At 37.4% G+C, this 21085-nt stretch overlaps 1 protein-coding gene across 6 annotated transcripts; it reads left to right on the forward strand.

Annotated features, from left to right (window-relative positions):
- Nucleotides 1-6: 6 nt before the first annotated feature.
- Nucleotides 7-5519, forward strand: PHOSPHO2 (phosphatase, orphan 2). 6 transcript variants are annotated; one of them, XM_065931719.1, is made up of 4 exons: nt 7-254; nt 742-775; nt 2362-2493; nt 4757-5519. In XM_065931719.1, exon 4 carries the CDS (start codon nt 4783-4785, stop codon nt 5506-5508), a length of 726 nt encoding a protein of 241 aa, XP_065787791.1. In that variant the 5' UTR covers nt 7-254; nt 742-775; nt 2362-2493; nt 4757-4782; the 3' UTR covers nt 5509-5519. The 6 variants fall into 6 exon arrangements, with proteins under 6 accessions (XP_065787791.1, XP_065787792.1, XP_065787789.1 ...); XM_065931720.1 differs by having other exon boundaries at nt 7-220; XM_065931723.1 differs by having other exon boundaries at nt 63-134.
- Nucleotides 5520-21085: the final 15566 nt, after the last annotated feature.

Raw genomic sequence — 21085 nt, forward strand, 5'->3', positions numbered from 1 at the left:
TTGGGCCTGCGCGGGAAGTCAAGGCCCGGCGTCCGAGTCAGGCGGAACTCTTTTTCAGGCACCCGGACTAGGCTGGCGGACAGAGTACGCGGGAGCCGCGCCGGGTCTAGCATGGCTGCGGACCCCTGGCTTCGGTCAGTGAGGAGTCCTGGGGAGCCGGCCGCGCTCGGCCTGATGCTCCCATCGTCATCCTACTCCGCGGGAAACGACACCAAATTAGGTTCCTGCCCGTATTTTCGGGATGTACCGGGCAGGTGTGTGGGAGAACGAGGCCTGGGCTTGGCGTGTGTGGCCCACGGACCTCCTCGCGGCAGTAAGAAGGGCAAAGCCCTGCTCCCTTAACTGTGGATACTCAAGAATTAATTGACAGAAAATCTGTTTTTAAATACTTTGGTTTCTAAGGCATGGTCCGGACTAGATGGGACGTAATTGTTTTTGTTTTTAAAATCGGAATGTTAAAACTTGGATTGAAATATTCATGTTATGACCTTTAAGAAATCTTTAATCGCTCAGTAAATACGCTATACTAAATTGAATGTATTTGGAGGACCAGTCAGACCTCTAAGGACACACAAACCTGTTAAGAGTCGATACAGACTTGATTTCAAAAGATCCTTTCCTAACAAATCGAGGTACAACACATACACATTAGGCATCAAATTGGAGTTGCTCAATTTGGTAAGGGAGGTAAGATTTTTAGTCACTAAAGTTCTAACACATAGTCCTACTATTTTTCTTCAGGTGTTCTATCAGATGATCCATCGTAATAATGCTGGTAAGTATGAGAGGATTAATAAAAATACTTGTTGACAAATATAGTTTTGCACATATAACATTGGTGGGTTTTTGGAAGCATAGTTTTAAAAAAGTAAGAAACTGGGAAGAGAGAGATTTTACTCTGCTTGCATACTAACAACTTAGCCTGCCACAGTTTTGTAGAAGATGCAGCCCCCTAGATGTGTGATGAATTACAGCAGTATCCAGAATATCAGTAATTTTGCCCCAGTTGCCATAGGATGCATGCCTTTCAAAACTGTTCGCTGTATATAACATTTTTGAGGCAACAGTCCAGAGCAAAGGGCAGTGAGTACCTTGCTTACAAGATATGCAGAACCACTAGAGATCCAAGGAGATGACCTCTCAACAAAAATCCTGTGGAATTTTAACTGAATTGGTTACAAAAAGTATTGAATCTTACAAGATTTGGTGTCAGTAATTTGCCAATTTGACATAATGTTCAGTTATGATTTCACTTAACAGCACTTGGTTCTAACTGGTGCATGGATGTTTACAGCCAAGTGTATCTAAAATTATTTACCTGCTATGACCTCCACTCCTTTTTTTTTCCCCTTTGTTGTGAAATTAAGAAATTAAGTGCATATGCACTTTGAAACAGAGCTTAAATTATTTGGAGGGGAATACCTTTATTACAAAATCAGTGTAGAAACTGCAGTTGATGCTACCACTGTACACAGATATTTCTTTTTTAAAAACAAAAATGAGATTATACTGTAAACACTCTTGTGACTTGTTTGTTTAATTTGAACATCTTAACCTTTTACTGCTGAAATAGATGTTCTGTTATGTGACTATCATGTGCATATCTTATTTAAGCAGTTCCCTATTCTTGTATGTAAGTTCTAGTTTTCATTATTGGAACTTATATTCACATAACATTCCCTGTTTTGTATTTAAACTTTTTGTTTAAACAAATTTTTATTTCTCCCAGTGCTAGTAGGTGCTTTTCTGATGTAAAAGAAAGCATATTAGAAAACATAAATTTTAAAATGTCTTAAATTCTTTTATTTTACAATTTAAGAAGTCTCCATTCCCTTGCTCCAAACCAGACTTTTTCCCCTGCATATAGCGTAGGAGTAATGTTGGTTAGAAACTGGTGGGTGTTTAAAGATGAGGATAGTCATGACTATTTAACCTAAGCTGTATGCTGAAGGAAGATTGTCTTGGAAATACTAAATTGGGTAAGTATTTTTTTTTTAAAAAGGTTTGTGTTGAGTGGTGGGGAAAAAAACTAATAGAAAAAGATCTGAAATTAGGAAAAGTACAGTTGATAAAAATTAATAGTTAGCAGTGAAACTGAGTTAACACAGTTGGAACTTTAACTTCAGGATTATGATACATCTTATTTGGAGATTAATATTGCATGGATTTTAGTAACTTGTGACTGATTAAGTCTAGGCTTGAAACACTTTTCAACCCACAGTGAGTTGCATTTGCAAAAATTTTTTAAATTATGTATAAATTCAGAATGCCTAAAAAGCATTTTAATTTAAAATGTGCTTAGGTGCGGTTCTAATGGGATCGTCAACTGTGCTTTATTGTTATTTATTACATCGTTTCTAGGGAAAGTGAATTCTGCACTTAAATTTCTGAAAGCCAATCGGAGACCCCTGGATAGACATTTAGAGATTCAAGGATCCAGACTATCAGAATATTTTATGCCATCTAAATGCATATAACAGGAGATATCTCTCGGTTAGTTGTTCTCTAGATTTTCTAAATTGAGAGACCAAAAATGCTTGCTTGTATATGAGTCATGAGCTGTAGTCTCAGTATCAATTACTGCATATTTATCATAAACCAGAGAATACATATAGATATAATCATGTGTGGCTTAGATGGTAAAGAATGTGCCTGCAATGCGGAGACCAGGATTTGATCCCTGAGTTGGGAAGATCCCTTGGAGAAGGAAATGGCAAACCACTCCAGTATTCTTGCCTAGAAAATCCTTTGGACTGAGGAGCCTGGCAGGCTACCGCTCATGGAGTTGCAGGATCGGACACGACTGAGCGACTTCACTTCACTCACATATAGATAAATATCATGTTTTCTATTTTTAATTGATCTCTTTTTTGTTTTTGATGAGGTTCTTCATTTTTCTTTTTGGAACTTCTTACTAAAACCTCAGAATGGTTGTAAAGTAGATCACAGATACAATATCATGGTTAGTGTATACATTGAAATTAATCAGTGTTTTTATATTTAACATCTTTTCATCAAATTGGCTTACTTAGTATTTTATTTTAAACTGATTAATAGTCTTTATTCTATTTCTTAGGCACTAGAATGTGTTACTAAAGCATGAACTTTGGAGTCAGGCAGACTTGAATCCAAATTCTAGCTCTGCCATTTAACTAATACTTAACCAACTTAATACTTGAGCTCCTGTTTACATATCTTTAGGTGTGCTTAGAAGCTCAGTCGTGTCTGACTGTTTGTGACCCCATAGACTGTAGCTCACCAGGCTCTTCTGTCCATGGGAATTCTCGAGGCAAGAAAACTGGAATGGGTTGCCATGCCCTCCTGCAGGGGTTCTTCCCAACCCAGGAATCGAACCCAGGTCTCCTGCATTGCAGGCTGATTCTTTAGTATCTTTGAGCCACCAGGGAAGCCGTTACATATCTTTAAGATGAAGATAATAATAATTCCTACAAAATGAGCTTCTGACAGTTAAATGAGATGGTGAGATTGTGAGGTTTTTAGTCCAATGTCTTAGTCCAGATATCTCAAAAAATATCAATTGCTCTTTTAAAAAAATTGTTTTTTTTTAGTTTACAGACATTAATTGCAACTTTTCCTGCAATTCTGTATAATTTTCCTATAATTCTGTATAATTACCTTTTTTACATGATGATATTCATACCATCTATGACCAGTTTATTCTTTCTTTTTCTCTTGAAATTTACAGCTAATGACCTTCATTATCTTTTAATGAAAACAGAGACTTGAGTAATTGTCATATCAAAAGCAATGTGATTACTCACTTATATCCAGATTATTTGGAACTCCAGAGCTAAACTATCTGGAAAAAATATTAATAAATGTGGTTTTGTTAACACAAGTTATTTCTAGTCTGGGAGAATTTAATCCACTTCCAGTTCAAGTAATTTGTTTAGAATTTCACGTACAGCATCAAGCAACCATTTGATTAACATTGGCAATGATTTCAAGCTAAAAACCTTTTTAGAAAAGTTGTTTAAGTTTTACAAGATTTCACATTATGTTAAATTTGGTCAGAATTTTGGTTAGTTCACAGAGAATCTGTATTGTACATGACCTATTATTTAGTATGAAGATTATTGTAAATATTTTAAACTAATAAGTTTGTGATCGACAATTTAAAGACAATAAGAATGATTAGCCTACATTTTTCTGGTCTTATTTTACAACTTTTCTGAATTAAACTTGAAAGGAATAATTGTTTAATTGCTTCTCTCGTTGAATTGCTCTATAGTTTAATTCTGAATGCTCAAAGAATCACTTCCTCAGGAACACAATAATATCATGAGTATCCTTTTTAGATATTCTGTTTTCCATTCATTTAACATACTCAGATATGAACTTTGCTTAGGAAAAAGTGCTTAAATAGTGGGTCTTATAGTGCTTGGTCATTTTAACTTGTTATTCATCCTTTGTGTTTTAGCAGATTAAGAGTTTTTAGATAAATAACTATAGCTAGGTGGGGCTTCCCTGGTGGCTCAGATGGTAAATAATCTGCCTGCAATGTGAGAGACCCAGGTTCCATCCCAGGGCGGGAAGATCCTCTGGAGGAGGGAATGGCTACCCACTCCAGTGTGCTTGCCTGGAGAATTCCACGGACAGAGGAGCCCGGTGGGCTACAGTCCATGAAGTTGCAAAGAGTCAGACACGACTGAGTGACTAACACTTTCACAATTCACCTCATAGCTAGATATATAAAACAACATATGTTTAGGAAGTAACATTTCTTCTTTTCCAGGGTAACCCATATCTGTTTCTGGAACCATGAAAATTTTGTTGGTTTTTGACTTTGACAATACAATCATAGATGATAATAGTGACACCTGGATTGTACAATGTGCTCCAGAGAAAAAGCTTCCTATTGAACTGCAAGATTCTTACAAAAAGGGATTTTGGACAGAATTTATGGGCAGAGTCTTTAAGTATTTGGGAGATGAAGGTGTAAAAGAAGATGAAATGAAGAGAGCAATGATATCAATGCCTTTCACTCCAGGGATGGTGGAACTTTTAAACTTTATAAGAAAGAACAAGAATAAATTTGACTGCATCATTATTTCAGATTCAAATTCAGTCTTCATAGATTGGGTTTTAGAAGCTGCCAATTTTCATGATGTGTTTGATAAAGTGTTTACAAATCCAGCAGCTTTTGATAGCAGTGGTCATCTCACTGTGGAAAAACATCACACTCATTCTTGCACTCGGTGCCCCCAAAATCTTTGCAAAAATGTAGTTTTGGTAGAATTTGTAGGTGAGCAGTTACAACAAGGAGTGAATTATGCACGAATTGTTTATATAGGTGACGGAGGAAATGATGTCTGTCCAGTAACTTTTTTAAAGAAGAACGATGTTGCTATGCCACGGAAGGGATATGCGTTACAGAAAGCTCTTTATAGGATGTGTCAAAATCTTGAGCCTATGGAATCTTCTGTTGTATCTTGGTCTTCAGGTGTTGAAATAATTTCTTATTTACAGTTTGTAATAAAGGAATAATATGCCAAAAATTGAAATGTGTATCAGTTAAGGTTAGATACAGCAGCATTAAACTCCAAATAAGAGTGGCTTTAAAAAAAAGTTTTTCCTCTCACTTAAAAGAATTTCAGAATTTAGTATCTCAAAGTCTGTCTGCTCTACCAACCTCAGCACTTGGCTTCTAACTCATGATCCAAGATTGCTGTTGCAAACTCCATCTGTCACATCAACATTCTGGCCAGCAAGGAGGATAATGAGAGAAAGTTGCAACCTCATTTAAATTTCATTGGTCAAAACTTACAATACCTAACTACGAGGAAGGATGAAAAATGTAGCTTTTATTCCAGATGGTAATATGCCTAGGAAAAATTGGGGGAAAATGGAGTACAAAATTGAGGTAAGTGCAACTAGTGGTCTCTACCAAAGATGGTTAATAGATTATATTTTTAAATTTATTCCCAGAGAGAATAGTCTGAGTTTCACTTAGGTATTTATTTCCAAAGCATATCTAGCAGTTACAGATCTTAAAAATATAACCTAATTCTTAATTCACATAAGAATTCACTAGTTCCAAATCAATTAATTTTAGAGATAAGAATTCATTATCTTCCCCAGTTTTCATCAATTTCACAATTCCCTTTTGAAATGAAATACAAATTAATGTTCTTCAAATATTTTATTTATTTATTTTTTACTTGAAATTCGTATATTTGGAATACAAATGAACAAGGGAAATTCACACAATTGATAAATGATAAGTAATATGCTTTGGGTGTAGGAGATAACTGCAAATCCCATTTCTCAGAAAACTTTGAACAATGCATTTTATAAAAAGAAAAAAATTACTACAAATGATTACAAAAATGGAGAACGAACAGTTTATGTAAAGGATAAGCCTTGTGAAACAAAATCACTCATGCTAAAACTTGCTGAACATTATAAGTTCAAATGATATTAATTTTCTAAATCTTTGAAAGGCCAAATATTTTTATTTTTTTTGAAAGGCCAAATACTTTATTTTATTTATTCAAAGTATTTTAATTTATTTCCTCTTCTAGAACTAAGTCAGGAATAAGTTTGGAGAAGTGATTGGAATGTCATTTATAGAAGCAAATATTTTAAATTATATATCATCATCACAGACTATAACTCCAGAATGCTGATTTAATCAGTATGTTATTACTGTTTGGCAGTTAAGTATTGAGTGATGTAATACATAATTTGTAGGAATATTCAGCATTTTAGAAGCTGTTTCATATAGGGATATTAGCAAGATGTCAACTGACCTAGAAAGTTTTGTAGTACCATATTAATTTCTAGGTTCACATGTTGTAGGCATAAATATTCGTTATATAATAATGTTAGGATTTTGTTTTCCATATGGAAAGCTCCAGAAATAAAAATGTTCAATGTACTTTTATGGGAAAAAATTGGTACTTTTATTTTTTTCCAAGTTGAGAAAGTAAACTTTGTCTTGCTTTAAATTAACTGGTTAGATTATGTTGAAACACTGTTATAAATTGGGATTTCTCTACAAGTTGAAGCAAATGATAAATAATATATGTTAAAAAAAACCATAAGACTTTCTTCTATAGTTGTTATATTTCAAGTAATTTGGACCAGATCTTATACAGCTTGCATCTGGAAAGCTGATAACTAAACAAATTTTTTAAATATCTGCTTAAAGACATGAGAGAGCTGATGATGATAAACAATTACTAAGAAACCCTAAAAACTTAAGTAGTGAGCTGCTTTTCCCTGAAAGGGCTGGGCATTCTCTGAATGGCATCTGAGATACTAAGTTGCTATCTTGACAATCTTATTGGGACCTGAGGGAAGAGGTATTGAAGTATGAGGCCTGCTGTGATAAACTCTTCCACTTTGAATAATGATCCCGAAAGGCTGCCCATGATGTGTAACAGTGACCTGCTTGCATCTTAACAGAAGTAAGCAGGGCTTCAAAGGGCAGGCAGCTCACCTCTGAATACTCTCAATCCCTGAAATTGGACTGAAGTTATCTACATTTTTTAGAGTTCCCAGATGCTTGGCTAAAGCAAATCTGAACTGTCTTACGAGGAAGTTGCTATCCTTAGTATGGTGAGCAGTCTATAAGGTAACCCCCCATAATCTCTATAAGCTGGTCTTGGCTCTGTGTATGTGTGGAGAAGGTGATAGGACTTGCTTCTAATCAATGCATTACCACAAAGATGACGGGATATGTTATTAATGTGTATATGATTATATTATGTCAGATTCTTATGTTGATCTTAAGAAACTCTCTGCCTTGGTGATTTTGAAGAAGCAAGCTGCCATGTTGTGCACTGGCCTTCTGAGAGGGCCACATGGCAAACAACTGAGGGTGGCCTCTAAATGGTAACAAGAAGTAGGTCCTAGGTCCAAAAGTCGGCAGAAAACTGAATACTGCAACCATGTGAGTTTGGGTAGTGGAGCCTCGGCTGAGCTCACAGCTCAGGCTAACACCTTGATTTAGCCTTGTAAGACCCTGAAACAGGCCCTTTTGAGCTATGCTTCGACTCCTGATCTACAGAATATTGTTTAGTCGCTAAGTTGTGTTTAGTCGCTAACTCTGACCCCATGGACTACAGCATGCCAGACTTCCCTGTCTACTATCTCCCAGAGTTTGCTTAGGCTTGTGTCCATTGAGTTGGTGGTGCCATCCAACCATCTTATCCTCTGTCATCCCCATCTCCTGCCTTCGATTTTTTCCAGCATCAGGGTCTTTTCCAATGAGTCAGCTCTTCGCATCAGGTGGCCAAAGTATTGGAACTTCAGCTTGAGCATCAGTCCTTCCAGTGAATATTCAGGGTTAATTTCCTTTAGGATTGACTGGTTTGATCTCCTCGCTGTCCAAGAGTCTTCTCTTGACACCACAGTTCGAAGGCGCTCAGTATTTTTTATTGTTCAACTCTCAAATCTGCATGACTACTGGAAAAATCATAGCTTTGACTATATGGACCTTTGTCGGTAAAATGATGTCTTTGCTTTTTAATACACTATAGGTTTGTCATAGCCTTCCTTTCAAGGAGCAAGCATTTTTTAATTTCGTGGCTGCAGTTACCATCTGCAATGACTTTGGAGTCCAAGAAAATAAAATCTGTCACTGCTTCTTTTTCCCCTTCTGTTTGCCGTGAAGTGATGGGATTAGGTGCCATAATTTTAGTTTTTTGAATGTTTAAGCCAGCTTTTTCACTCTTTCACCATCATCAAGAGGCTCTCTAGTTCCTCTTCACTTTCTGCCATTAGAGTGGTATCATCTGCATATCTGAGGTTATTGATATTTCTCCTGGCAATTTTGATTCCAGCTTGTGATTTATCCAGCCTGGCATTTCACATGATGTACTTTGCATATGAGTTGAATAAGCAGGGTGACAGTATACAGCCTTGTACTTCTTTCCCAATTTTGAACCAATCAAATTGTCAGGTTGTTCCACGTAATGTTCTAACTGTTGCTTCTTGACCCACACACAGGTTTCTCAGGAGATGAAAGGTGATCTGGTATTACCATCTCTGGTAATTTCCCACAGTTTGTTGTGATCCACATAGTCAAAGGTTTTAGTGTAGTCAATGAAGGAGAAGTAGATGTTTATCTGGAATTCCCTTGCCTTCTCTATGATCCAACGAATGTTGGCAGTTTGGCCTCTGGTACTTTTGCCTTTTCTAAACCCAGCTTGTACATCTGGAATTTTTCAGTTCACATACTGCCAAAACCTAGCTTGAAGGATTTTCAGCATAACCTCGCTAGCATGTGAAATGAGTGCAATTGTCCAGTAGTTTCAACATTCTTTGGCACTGCCCTTCTTTGGAATTGGAATGAAAACTGACCTTTTCCAGTCCTGTGGCCACTGCTGAGTTTTCCAAATTTGTTGACATATTTAGTGCAGCACTTTAACAGCATCATCTTTTAGGATTTGAAATAGCTTAACTAATTCCATCACCTCCACTAGCTTTGTTTGTAATAAGACCCACTTGATGTCACACTCTAGGATGTCTCACAACCTAGGTGAGTGACCACACCTTTGTGTTTATCCCAGTCATTATAGAATATATGAGATAATGTATATTGTTTGAATATGCTAAGTTTGTGGTAATACTGTTTGTAGCAATGCCAAATTAATGCAGTAGTTTGCAAAATCTAAACAGTTTTGTAAGTATATTGTAGGGCACGTGGTAAAAAGTAGCCACACCAATAGATACAAATGAACACCAGCAGAAGCTTTTACTTAAACATATCTGCATGACCTTTAGGAATTGGAGTTTTCAGATACAAGCTAAACTTATGAGAATTTTGGCAGAGCTAAAAATTACATAATTTGGAAATACTAGAACTAAAATTACCATGACTAAAATTAGAATCTTGATGGGTGGATTTGATAATAGAACAGGCATAGCTCAAGAGAGAACTAGTGAATAAACACAAGTTAGAAGAAAATACACGAATATGGCAGAGAAAGACAAAACAATGAAAATGCAGAAGAGAAATTAAGAGGTAGACGATATAGCAAGATCTAACATAGTAAATTGGTGTCTCAGAAAGAAAGGAGAAAATGAAACAACATATTTGAAGATAATGACTGAGAACCTTATAAAGTTGATGAAAGACATCAAACCACATGTTTAAGAGTTCTTATCAACCACAAACAGGAAAATGAAAACCACATGAAATCACATCCTTTTAAAACTACCAATAATCTTATTCTTGTCTGGAGAAATCCATGGACAGAGGAGTCTGGCGGGCTGAAGTCTGTGGGATTACATGACTGAGCATGTGTGCACGAGAGTGGAGGGAGATGGGTTGGTAGCAATAAACTGGTAGAACTAAAAAATAAATAAATAAATAAAACTACCAATAATCTATGATGGAAAAAGCATAAAGTAGCTAGAGGTGGGGAAAAGATGACTTTGAAAGGAGCAACAATTATAACAGCTGATATTTTCTTAAATGTTTGATAAAGTTGATACATGTAACTCCATGGCTGATTCATGTCAATGTATGACAAAACCCACTGAAATGTTGTGAAGTAATAAGCCTCCAACTAATTTAAAAAATTAAAAAAAAAAAGTTGAAGAGTGACGACATCTAAGCCTAGAGTTCTCTTTGTTGGAAGATTTTTAACTACTCATTCAATTTCCTTAATTGTTTATAGATTCAGGTTGTATAGTATTTCTTGAGTAAGCTTTGGCAGTGTGTGACAGTATTTGTTATCTTTTGCTGCGTAGTAAATTACCCTCAGAATTTGACAGGTTACAACTCAGCATTAATTATCTCACAGTTCCTTGGGCTCAGGGGCACTTAACTGGATCATTCTGGCTCAGGATCTCAGGTCAGGGTATCACCTCCAGCTCTAGTCATATGAAAGCTTGGCTGGAGCTGAAGGATCTTCTTGCAAGGTGGCTGGCTTACATGGTTTTTGGCAGGAGGCCTCAGTTTCTCAATGATTGTTTTTAGAAATCTCAACTTTTTGCTGACTGTTGGCAGAAGGTATCAATTTCCAACGACATGGGTGTCTTCAAAGTGTTGCTTGAATGTTTTAAAGACATAGTTTCCTGCCAAGTGACCAATCCAAGAAAGAGGGCACAATCCCAAAGAAAGGCAATGCCAAAGAATGCTCAAACTACTGAATAAGGAAAAAAAGAAAAAAAAAAAAAAAAGAAAGAGGGCAAAGAGGAAACCACAATGCCTTTGTGATGTAGTCTCAGAAATTAAACATCATCAATTCTACCCTATTTTATTTGTTAAACCAATACAAAGTCAAGCCCACAATCAAAGGGAGGGGAATTAAACTCTACCTTTGAGGGAGGAGTTGAAGGATGTTGGATATGCTTTTAAGCCAGTAAAATGTCTCTCAAGGAGTTTGTCCATTTCATGTGAAATTTATGGGCATAAAGTTTTTCATAATACTGCCCTATCAGTCCTTTAATTTTGCAGTAAACACATGGATCCCTGCTGTCTAGATTTTACATTAACATTTTACTCTGCTTGTTTTATCACATACCTGTCTATTCCTCTATCCAGCCATCTTTTAAATTTTTTTCTTCTGCCTGTCTTAACATAAGCTTTTTTGGTCCCCTTTCCTTCTTTGTTTCCCAGTGTAAAAAACCATGTACTTCTCTGGCTTCAATTGGAACTTAGATCTTTTTCAGCTCTGTGTGAACTCTGAGAATAACTTAATTTGTGATGATATTGGGATCATTCTTTGCCAGACTTAAAGTATTTCACCCTATGCATGTATGTCTTAGTATCTAACCATAGAGTCAAGGGGACAATTCCTCTTACAGATTGCTGAAACTCTTTCTCCATTTAGCTCCTTCCTATCTGGTACTCTGTCCTACAAATTGCAGCCAGTTCTACCTCCCCAAACTTAGCTCCAACTTCTCAACTCAGTGAGACTACTGTGATCTGCTTGGGATTCCCCTTGCCTGCACCTCAGGCTGGAAAATGTCTCCAGGCAGGAATGCAGGCAATTATAGGACTCACCTCATTTGTTTTCTCTTCTCTTATGGATCACATTCCTGTGCTGCCTGTTGTTCAGTGCCTGGAAACTCCTATTTCATATATTTTGTCAAGTTTTCTTATTGTTTATAGTGGGATGGTTAGACCAGTCCCAGTTCCTCCAGAAACAGAAATTGTAGTATCTCATTTTTAATTACTAATTTAACATGGTGATTAAAAGCTCTGCTCTTGGTTAGACCTGAATTTGAATTCTAGCCCTGGATTGGGTAAATTCCTGGCCTCCAAACATCTCAATTTTCTTATCCTTTATGTGGAGATGATAATGGTACCTACCACCCCGAAGATTGTTGTGAAGATATACTGAATTGTACATGCTGTTAGCTTATTAGGGCTGCTCTAACAAAGTAACACAACCTGGGTAACTTAAAACACTCACAGTTCCAGAGGCTAAAAACACTAACAGTTTCACTGGGCTGAAACCTGGGTGTCCGCAGGGTAACCTTCCGTTAAAGACTTGAGGGGAGAATCTATTGTTTCCTCCAGCTTCTAGTGGCTGCCTGCTTTCTTTGGCTTGTGCCTGCATCATCCTCCAAGTCTTTACCTTCATGACCACATTGCTGTCTCCTCTTTGGTCTGTGTCAAGTCTCCCTCTGCCCTATTCTTATAAGGACACTTGTAATTGCATTCAGAGCCTAACCAGATAATCCAGGACAATCTCCCCAAGTCAGGATCCTTAGCTTCCATCTGTAAAGACCCATTTTCCTTACTGTTCACTCGCTCAGTCATGTCCTCTTTGCGACCATTTACGGGTTCCAGGAAACATTTATGGGTTCCAGGGATTAGGACTTGATACATTTTGGTGACCATTATTCAGCCTACTACAGGTAATAGAGTGTTTTGCACACAATCATTGGTAATAGTCAATATATTTAGCAACTACTACAGCACAGGAACCAGCTAATAAAAACAGAAGTAGCAAACAAGAATGGATGCTGACCACAACCATAACAGTGTCTGGATCTGAATAGAAGCGTAGCACTTGTCATTTATACCAGCACCTCACACATATACTATACACTCAATGTTAGTTCACTAAGGTCCAACTTTATTAAGTTAGTTCTATTTCCTCTTTTTAAATGTCTGGACATGTCCTTTGCTTATTTATCTATAAGATCTGCGTTCTGCTTATCTTTTTCTGGGCACTTTGTATTTGGAAGATACTAATATTGTTATATCTGTGATAAATATTGTTTGTATTATATTAATATTGTGTTCATCTTTTCTAAACCTTGTTTTATTATTTCTAGATAATTTGTTCTTAATCTTTATTTTAAAATATAAACATCTAAATTTAGTATGTACCTTATTATCTCATTAGATTATGTTAGATTTAATGAAACAAATATATTGATACACACTAATTAGGATTTTTAAAATGTAAGATTCTTGGTGCCCATCAGCAGATGAATGGATAAGAAAGCTGTGGTACATATACACCATGGAATATTACTCAGCCATTAAAAAGAATTCATTTGAATCAGTTCTAATGAGATGGATGAAACTGGAGCCCATTATACAGAGTGAAGTAAGCCAGAAAGATAAAGACCATTACAGTATACTAACACATATATATGGAATTTAGGAAGATGGTAACGATAACCCTATACACAAAACAGAAAAAGAGACACAGATGTACAGAACAGACTTTTGGACTCTGTGGGAGAAGGTGAGGGTGGGATGTTTCAAGAGAACAGCATCGAAACATGTATATTATCTAGGGTGAAACCGATCACCAGCCCAGGTTGGATGCATGAGACAAGTGCTCGGGCCTGGTGCACTGGGAAGACCCAGAGGGATCGGGTAGAGAGGGAGGTGGGAGGGAGGATTGGGATGGGGAATACATGTAAATCCATGGCTAATTGAAGTCAATGTATGACAAAAACCACTACAATATTGTAAAGTAATTAGCCTCCAACTAATAAAAATAAATGAAAAAATAAAAAAAAATTTTTTTTAATAAAAAAATAAAATGTAAGATTCTTGTTCTCTAAAAATTTTCCTTTGAAAGCAAAAGAATCTCTGTTTCCCTCAAAGCTAAGCAGATTTTCCATGGCCAGTTTTATTATGCTAAACTGTGAGCTTATAGAGATGCTAGAATTAAAAATAGAAATTGAGAAAGACTATTAATATCATAATAGGATTGGACAGAGAAGTAGAGGAACTTCCTATTCTTTACAGGAGACTCTAGGATAGCCGTGGTAGGCAGAATTCTAAAATGGTCCCTGAGATGTCCCATGCCCTGGTGTACACGCTAAACATAATCCCTAGTACTGTGAATTTGATGTATTTTACTACTGCGATTAGGTTATGGTTTATGGCACAATTGACTTTAAAATAGATTGTCTGAGTTGGACCTGACCTAAACCCACAAGCCCTTTAAAAGCAGAGTTTTTCTGGCTGGTGGCGGAAAAGGAAGTCAGTGATGCAACCACAAGAAAGATTCAACATGCCATGGCTGGTTTAAAGATGGAAGAAGGCATATAATGAGGAATGTGGACAGCCTGTAGCGCTGAGAGCAGCCTCTGGCTGACAGCCAACAAAGAAACAGGGACTACAGTCCTACAATAAACTGCAAGGAAATGAATCTGCCACCAGTCTTGTGAGTCTGGAAGAGGACCGTGAGCCCCAGATGAGAAACACAGCCCAGGCTGGCACCTTGATTTCAGCCTGGTGAGACCCTGAGCTGAGAACCCTGCCACACTGTGCCCAGATTTTTGACCTACAGATACTTGTGACAATGTTTTTGTGTTGTTTTAAACTGCTAAATTTGTGTTAATTGTTACACAGCAGTAAAAACTAGCACAATAGCTAATCTCAAGGAAAAGTCTCTGCCTTTGAGAGCTTTAAGAGGGACTTAATTTTTCCTGCTAATATGTTCTCTAATTTTTTATAATATGATTGTACTTCTTTAAAAAGAAAAATAAATTTAAAGAAATCAAGACCTCCTGAAACAGAGCACAGCCTATAACCCTAACCTGCTCACACAGGACTGACTACACATGAGACCCAAAGCACAGTGAAAATACGAGACCTCTTATTCAAAGATTATTAAGGATTTCAAGACAGCAAAGCATTAAACCAAGAGTGGGATCCTTCTGACACTTCAGGTCACACATGCAGCCAAATCTGTGCCCAGACCTTCTCCAGCAACTTCCAGATAAAACTTTGCCAAGCACTGCTTACTACTGTCCAAACGCCCCAGTGCTGCTTCACTGCTTGGGTGACATTTGCAAAGTAATTGCTTATAATGTCACCATACAACAAATCCTTTCAGAATTTTCCCCAAATGTGTTTGTGTATTTGTATGTGTATGTGTATGTGTGTCTCTTATATATATGTGTGTGTGTGTGTATATATATATGTGCTCTTTGACGTAGATGGATTATTGTAATTGTTATATTGCTTTTATCACTTAAAATTATAGCCTAAGTATTTACCCGTATTAATATTCTTTAAGGTTAAATTTTTTAAATTTACAGTTTTGCACTTTAAATGGAATGAAGAGATTAAAAAATTAAGAAAGAATGGTAAAGAGGAAGAAAGGAAGGAAAAGAGGGAGGGAGGGAAGTTGGGAGGAAGGAAAACAGGAAAGATCCTTGTCCGTTAAGGAATCCATATAGTAAAATAAGAGAACAGTACTGAAGTCTGACATGGTCACTGTATTAGGAAGGTATAAGCTACAAGCTATTAGGAAAGTATACGCTATAAGCTACTATATTAGGAAGGTATATAACAGGGCTTCCCTGGTAGCTCAGTTGGTAAAGAATCTGCCTGCAATGCAGGAGTCCCCCGTTTGACTCCTGACTGGGAAAGATCGACCGGAGAAGTGATAAACGACCCACTCCAGTATTCTTGAGATTCCCATGTGGCTCAGCTGGTAAAGAATCTGCCTGCAATACGGGAGACCTGGGTTGGGAAGGTCCCCTGGAGAAGGAAAAGGCTACCTACTCCAGTGTTCTGGCCTGGAGAATTCCATGGACTGTAGAGTCCGTGGGGTCGCAGATTCTGACATCACTGAGCGACTTTCACTTCACTTCAAGCTACATATTTAATTTAAGTATAAACTCATTTTATTTTCAACTACCTTTTAAAATAGGAATATTGCTCCAACGTTTTTATATAAGAAAACAAGCTTGGGAAGGTCGCAGAACCAAGTAATAAAAGAATTCTTCAGAACTAGGTGATGTTGAAATAAGAAACATGAACACTAGTCCCATTTCTAACTGGTAAATAGCTCTGTGATTTTGGTGAATTATTTCGCTTCTCTGGAATTCATTTTACTTTCTGTAAAATGACTAGACTGAGCAAATTTTATCCCTAACTGCCTTCCAGTTCTAAAATTCTGTAATGTCATGAATTTAAGTGTTCTCTAGTTTTGGCTGCCGGGAGCCGTCTTCTGTCTATGGTGTGCTGCAGTCCATGGGATTGCAAGGAGTCAGACACGACTAAACGGCTGAACTGACTAAGTAGCTATCCTCTAAATAAGGTTAACTCATCCTATTTTTAAAGACTTTAGAAGGAGGTTTTCCTTTTACTGCAAAACCATTTTGGGATCAACCTTGCTTTTAATTTTTTAGCATATTAATAGGTCACAGGTTTGAACTCTTCATGTTGCTTAGTTTTCTTGTCTTTGAGCTAAATAACTATGACTTCTTTATGTGATTATCAGAAAGCAGTTTTTATATTCATGACTATTCCCTGACCTACTCATAATCCTCTCGGACCTTTACGACTGTCCTTGAACTGGACACAGGACTAGATTCAGGATCAAGTCACTGGTTATCTCATTTTGCTCTTATAAGCATTGTCTTTCTTCTCTTTTCCTTTTTTCCTCAGTGTGTATTAGAACAGTGCTTTGCTGGGGATCATGTTAAAATACAAATTGTTTTCAATAGTTCTGGGGTGGGACTTGAGATTCTGCTTTTCTGACACACTCATAGATAAAATACGTCTTAATACTTAGTTACCACTTAACTGCCTAAGTTGCTGAATCTAGCACCACTTCCTATAAAGATAATAAAACCCAGAAAGCAATCTTGACTGGCTTATAGGCCAAGTCCGGGTGCCATAGAAATAACCTGAAAATCAGTTTAGTTCCTAAAGGTGAGTCCAGCCTGTCTCTCTAAATAAGCAGCCAAAATGTGGTTATGCTCAGGCTTACTGCTACAGAATAGCCTACCACAGCTCATATGAACTTGATCATCAAAGAGGAGTTCCTAGACATAGAAATTAACTGCTAGAGTGGGAACTGGTATAGGCTTTCTCCACTTTGGCACTATATAGACTTTTGGGACTGGATGATTTCTTTTGGGGGGCCAGGGGAGGAGTGTGTGTTTCCTGTACATTGTAGAATAGCAGCATTCCCGACCTCTACTCACTAGATGCCATTAGCACTCCTCCTGCCAAGTTAGGGCTTCCCTCATAACTCAGTTGGTAAAGAATCCACCTGCAATGCAGGAGACCACCCTGGTTTGATTCCTGGTTGGGAAGATCCACCAGAGAAGGGATAGGCTACCTACTCCAGCATTCTTGGACTTCCCTTGTGGCTCAGCTGGTAAAGAGTCCACCTGCAATGCGGGAGACCTGGGGTCGATCCCTGGGCTGGAAAGATCCTGTGGAGAAGGGAACAGCTACCCACTCCAGTATTCTGGCCTGGAGAATTCCATGGACTGTATAGCCCATAGAGTCACCAAGAGTCGCACACAACTAAGTGACTTTCACTTCACTGGCAAGTTGTGATAACCAGAAGCATCTCTAGACATTGCCAATAATCCCTGTTTGAGAACTACTTAATGACTAAAAGTCTGTATGCTTTATCTCTGGATGAAGTGAAGACACACAATTGTACGTACAGAATACTGCTACCCTTGCAGCGACAGATCCAAAATATTTTCCCCCGTGTAATAATTTCCTTCTGACCAAGTCCACAACCTTGTCACATCATAGCAATCACCACCTGAGTGTTTATTTTTGATACCTAGCTCAGTCACTTCCTTCATGCACTAGATACATATTAGGCTTCTTTTCCTACCCATCTATTATATGTGCTGTGTAAGTTGTTTTCAGTCCTGTCTGGCCCTGTGTGATCCTATGGAGTAGCCTACCACGCTCCTCTGTGCATGGGATTCTCCAGGCAAGAATACTGGAGTGGGTTGCCGTGGAAGGTCCTCCAGGGGATCTTCCCGACCCAGGGATCAAACCTGTGTATCTCACATCTCCTGCATTGGCAGGAGGGTTCTTTACCACTAGCACCACCTGGAAATTCCTATATATTATATGTACTGTGGCACAACAAATCCATTAGTTTCAATCTGCTTTTGTAGTACAAGTACAGTCTTTTATATTATGAGTTATAATTACATCTTTATTCTACTTTAAAAAAAAAGTTATCTCTGATATGCCCACATATTCATTTACTGTCATAGCATTTGAATTTTTTTTAGCTCCTAGTTTGTACTAATCCTAAAGGAGAGTTAGAAAAGATTTTCACTTAGAGTCTCATAAGCTGCTTCCAGGGGACAGCAGGCATATCACAGGCAGGCCCCAGACCGAGTTCTGCTAATAGTGTGATAATGGGACTGCAATTTACAGCCGCTTCCTACCCCTATTATGAGATATGTTTTTTTCTTTCAGAAGATGAGAGGGAGAGCCCTTTACTGACTTAACAACCCCACAGCACATCTTTAGATGAGACCAGCTATAGGGAATATATTAGTAATAATTAATTGCCTTAACTCTTTTACCTAAAACCCTATCATTTTTGTACCTTGTGGTGGGTTTCTTTTTCAGGTGGACAGTGTGATGGTTCTGTTGAAGAGAGATTTTTTGGTGTGCCCTACTAGGGCTTATGGAATAATATATTTCTGGCCAAAAGCTAAATCTATCTTACTTGTTTATGTCATACAAACTGATATCTATGTGATGATGGTTCATATTGAAACAAAACATTAACAGAAATGTTTCCTAACACAGAAATTCTTAGAAACACTCATTGTTTATGGAAGATATTACTTAGTAAAAAATTAGTTTGTCTTTTATATTCAAATAACAAATTTTCAGATTCATATTTAAACAACTAGTAAAAAATGGTTACAGTTAAACTAACATTTGTCACATAGGATTTTAAAACTGTGCAAACTGGAAAACTTGCTCATTCATTTTTTTTTTTCCTACCACTCTACAGTCATATTCTGGATTTTGTTACATACCAAAAATCTCAACTCTTTTCACAATTTGGTCTATGCAATGTTTTACTTTTCTCAGTTCAATATGAGAATATGTTCTTTTAGGGATTTATTAACAAGTTAAACTTTTTCAGATTTAAATCCAGAAAAATATCCTATTGAATAATTTTTGAGGGGATAAAAATACTACAGTAAGCAAATATTTTGAGAGTCTAATATGTGGAAGAAAGGAAACCTAAATAAAACAAAAACCTGTGGATGTTTAATAAGTGTAGGACTATGTCTTACAAAGAATGATGTCCTTCAAAGGACATGATGTCATTCAAACTTACAGTTTGACTGAAGAGGTGAGATACATTTACATGTAATTCATAATTCCCAAGTATGCTTCATAAAGCATCTTAGTAATCAGCATAAAAAGTGTTTAAGCCAAGGAAGGACTAGATGACCATACAGTATTATGTTTTGTATTCACTCAATTGATTAACTGTGACAGAAGCTTTATGAAAGAGGTAGACTGTGATCTATACCTTCAGCATGGGAAGGACCTGGAAAAATGGGAAGGACTTGATAGAGTTTCCCAGATGAAGGGAATAATGTGAGCATAATCTTTAGGTAGTGATGATGTATTAATATCTGGCCTGATGAAGTTAAATGTTTAAACTGGGGAGTAGTGGAATAAAGCTTTGTAAGTAGGATTCGGCCAATTTATGGACAGATTTGTAAGCTAATCAATGGAGTCTGAATTTCTTCCAGGTACCTCTTAAGGGAGCAAGTAAAGGGAAGTGATGTCAAGAAAGCTGTATTCAGGTGGTATGAAAGGTAATGTACAACTTGGGAGGAAAAGGAAGAGACTGACACAGAAAGTGTCAGTAAGTCAAGGTAGAAGTGATAAAGACCTGTGAGTGGGAAGGAAAACGAAGAGATAGATAAACCACATGCAGGCTTCCTGGTGGCTCAGTGGTAGAGAATCCTCCGCCTGCCAAGGCAGTAGACATGGGTTTAATCCCTGATCTGTGAAGAGCCCACATGCTGTGAAGCAACTCCACCCACACACCACAACTACTGAGCTTCAGAGCCCAGAAGGCACAGCTATTGAAACCTGTATGCTTTCGAGCCTGTGCTCTACAACAAGAGAAGCTATTGTAATGAGAAGCCAGAGCACTGCGATGAGAGAGTAGACTCTGCTGCCCGTAACTAGAGAAAGCTCGTGTGCAGCAATGAAGACCCGGCACAGCCAAAAATAAATAAATAAATTAATTAATTAATAAAAAAATAAACCAGATGCTTTGAATTTGAAAATGAAGAAAAGCACAAAACTTTTAGATTGTGTTCTACAGGAAGGCACTGTCTGTGGATTGTCATTTATATAATTTCTTGGAGACTCTGAGCCCTGAGCGAGTTTTTAAAGCAAATTCCAAAAGTCTTACTTATAATCTGCTCATATTTTCACTGGTATAAAATATTGAGTACCTGTTATGTGGCAGACACTGTTTTAGGAATACTAGGATGAATGGGGGATATAAAATGAGCAAAACACAAAATCACTGCTTTCATGGAATTTATGTTCTAGTTGGACATGAGTTTGGGTGAACTCCGGGAGCTGGTGATGGACAGGGAGGCCTGTCGTGCTGTGGTTCATGGGGTCGCAAAGAGTCGGACATGACTGAGCAACTGAACTGATGTTCTAGTGGGAGAAATCTCACAATGAACTAAAGAATATGCAAAATATATGATATTATAGATGGTAATAAGGATTATGAATTAAAGCTGGGAAGGGGAATAGGGAATAACAGGTAGGATGTGGAGATAATTTTAAATAGTTTGGTAAAAAAAAAAAGACCTTGTTAAGAAGTTGATATTTGAGCAAAAAATCCAGGAG

Source organism: Muntiacus reevesi, chromosome 3, assembly GCF_963930625.1.
Source record: "Muntiacus reevesi chromosome 3, mMunRee1.1, whole genome shotgun sequence".
Classification (NCBI taxonomy): domain Eukaryota; kingdom Metazoa; phylum Chordata; class Mammalia; order Artiodactyla; family Cervidae; genus Muntiacus; species Muntiacus reevesi.

Bases quoted from the DNA above. Each gene is read 5' to 3' on its own strand.
- PHOSPHO2 (XM_065931719.1), top strand. From the start codon at position 4,783: ATGAAAATTTTGTTGGTTTTTGACTTTGACAATACAATCATAGATGAT.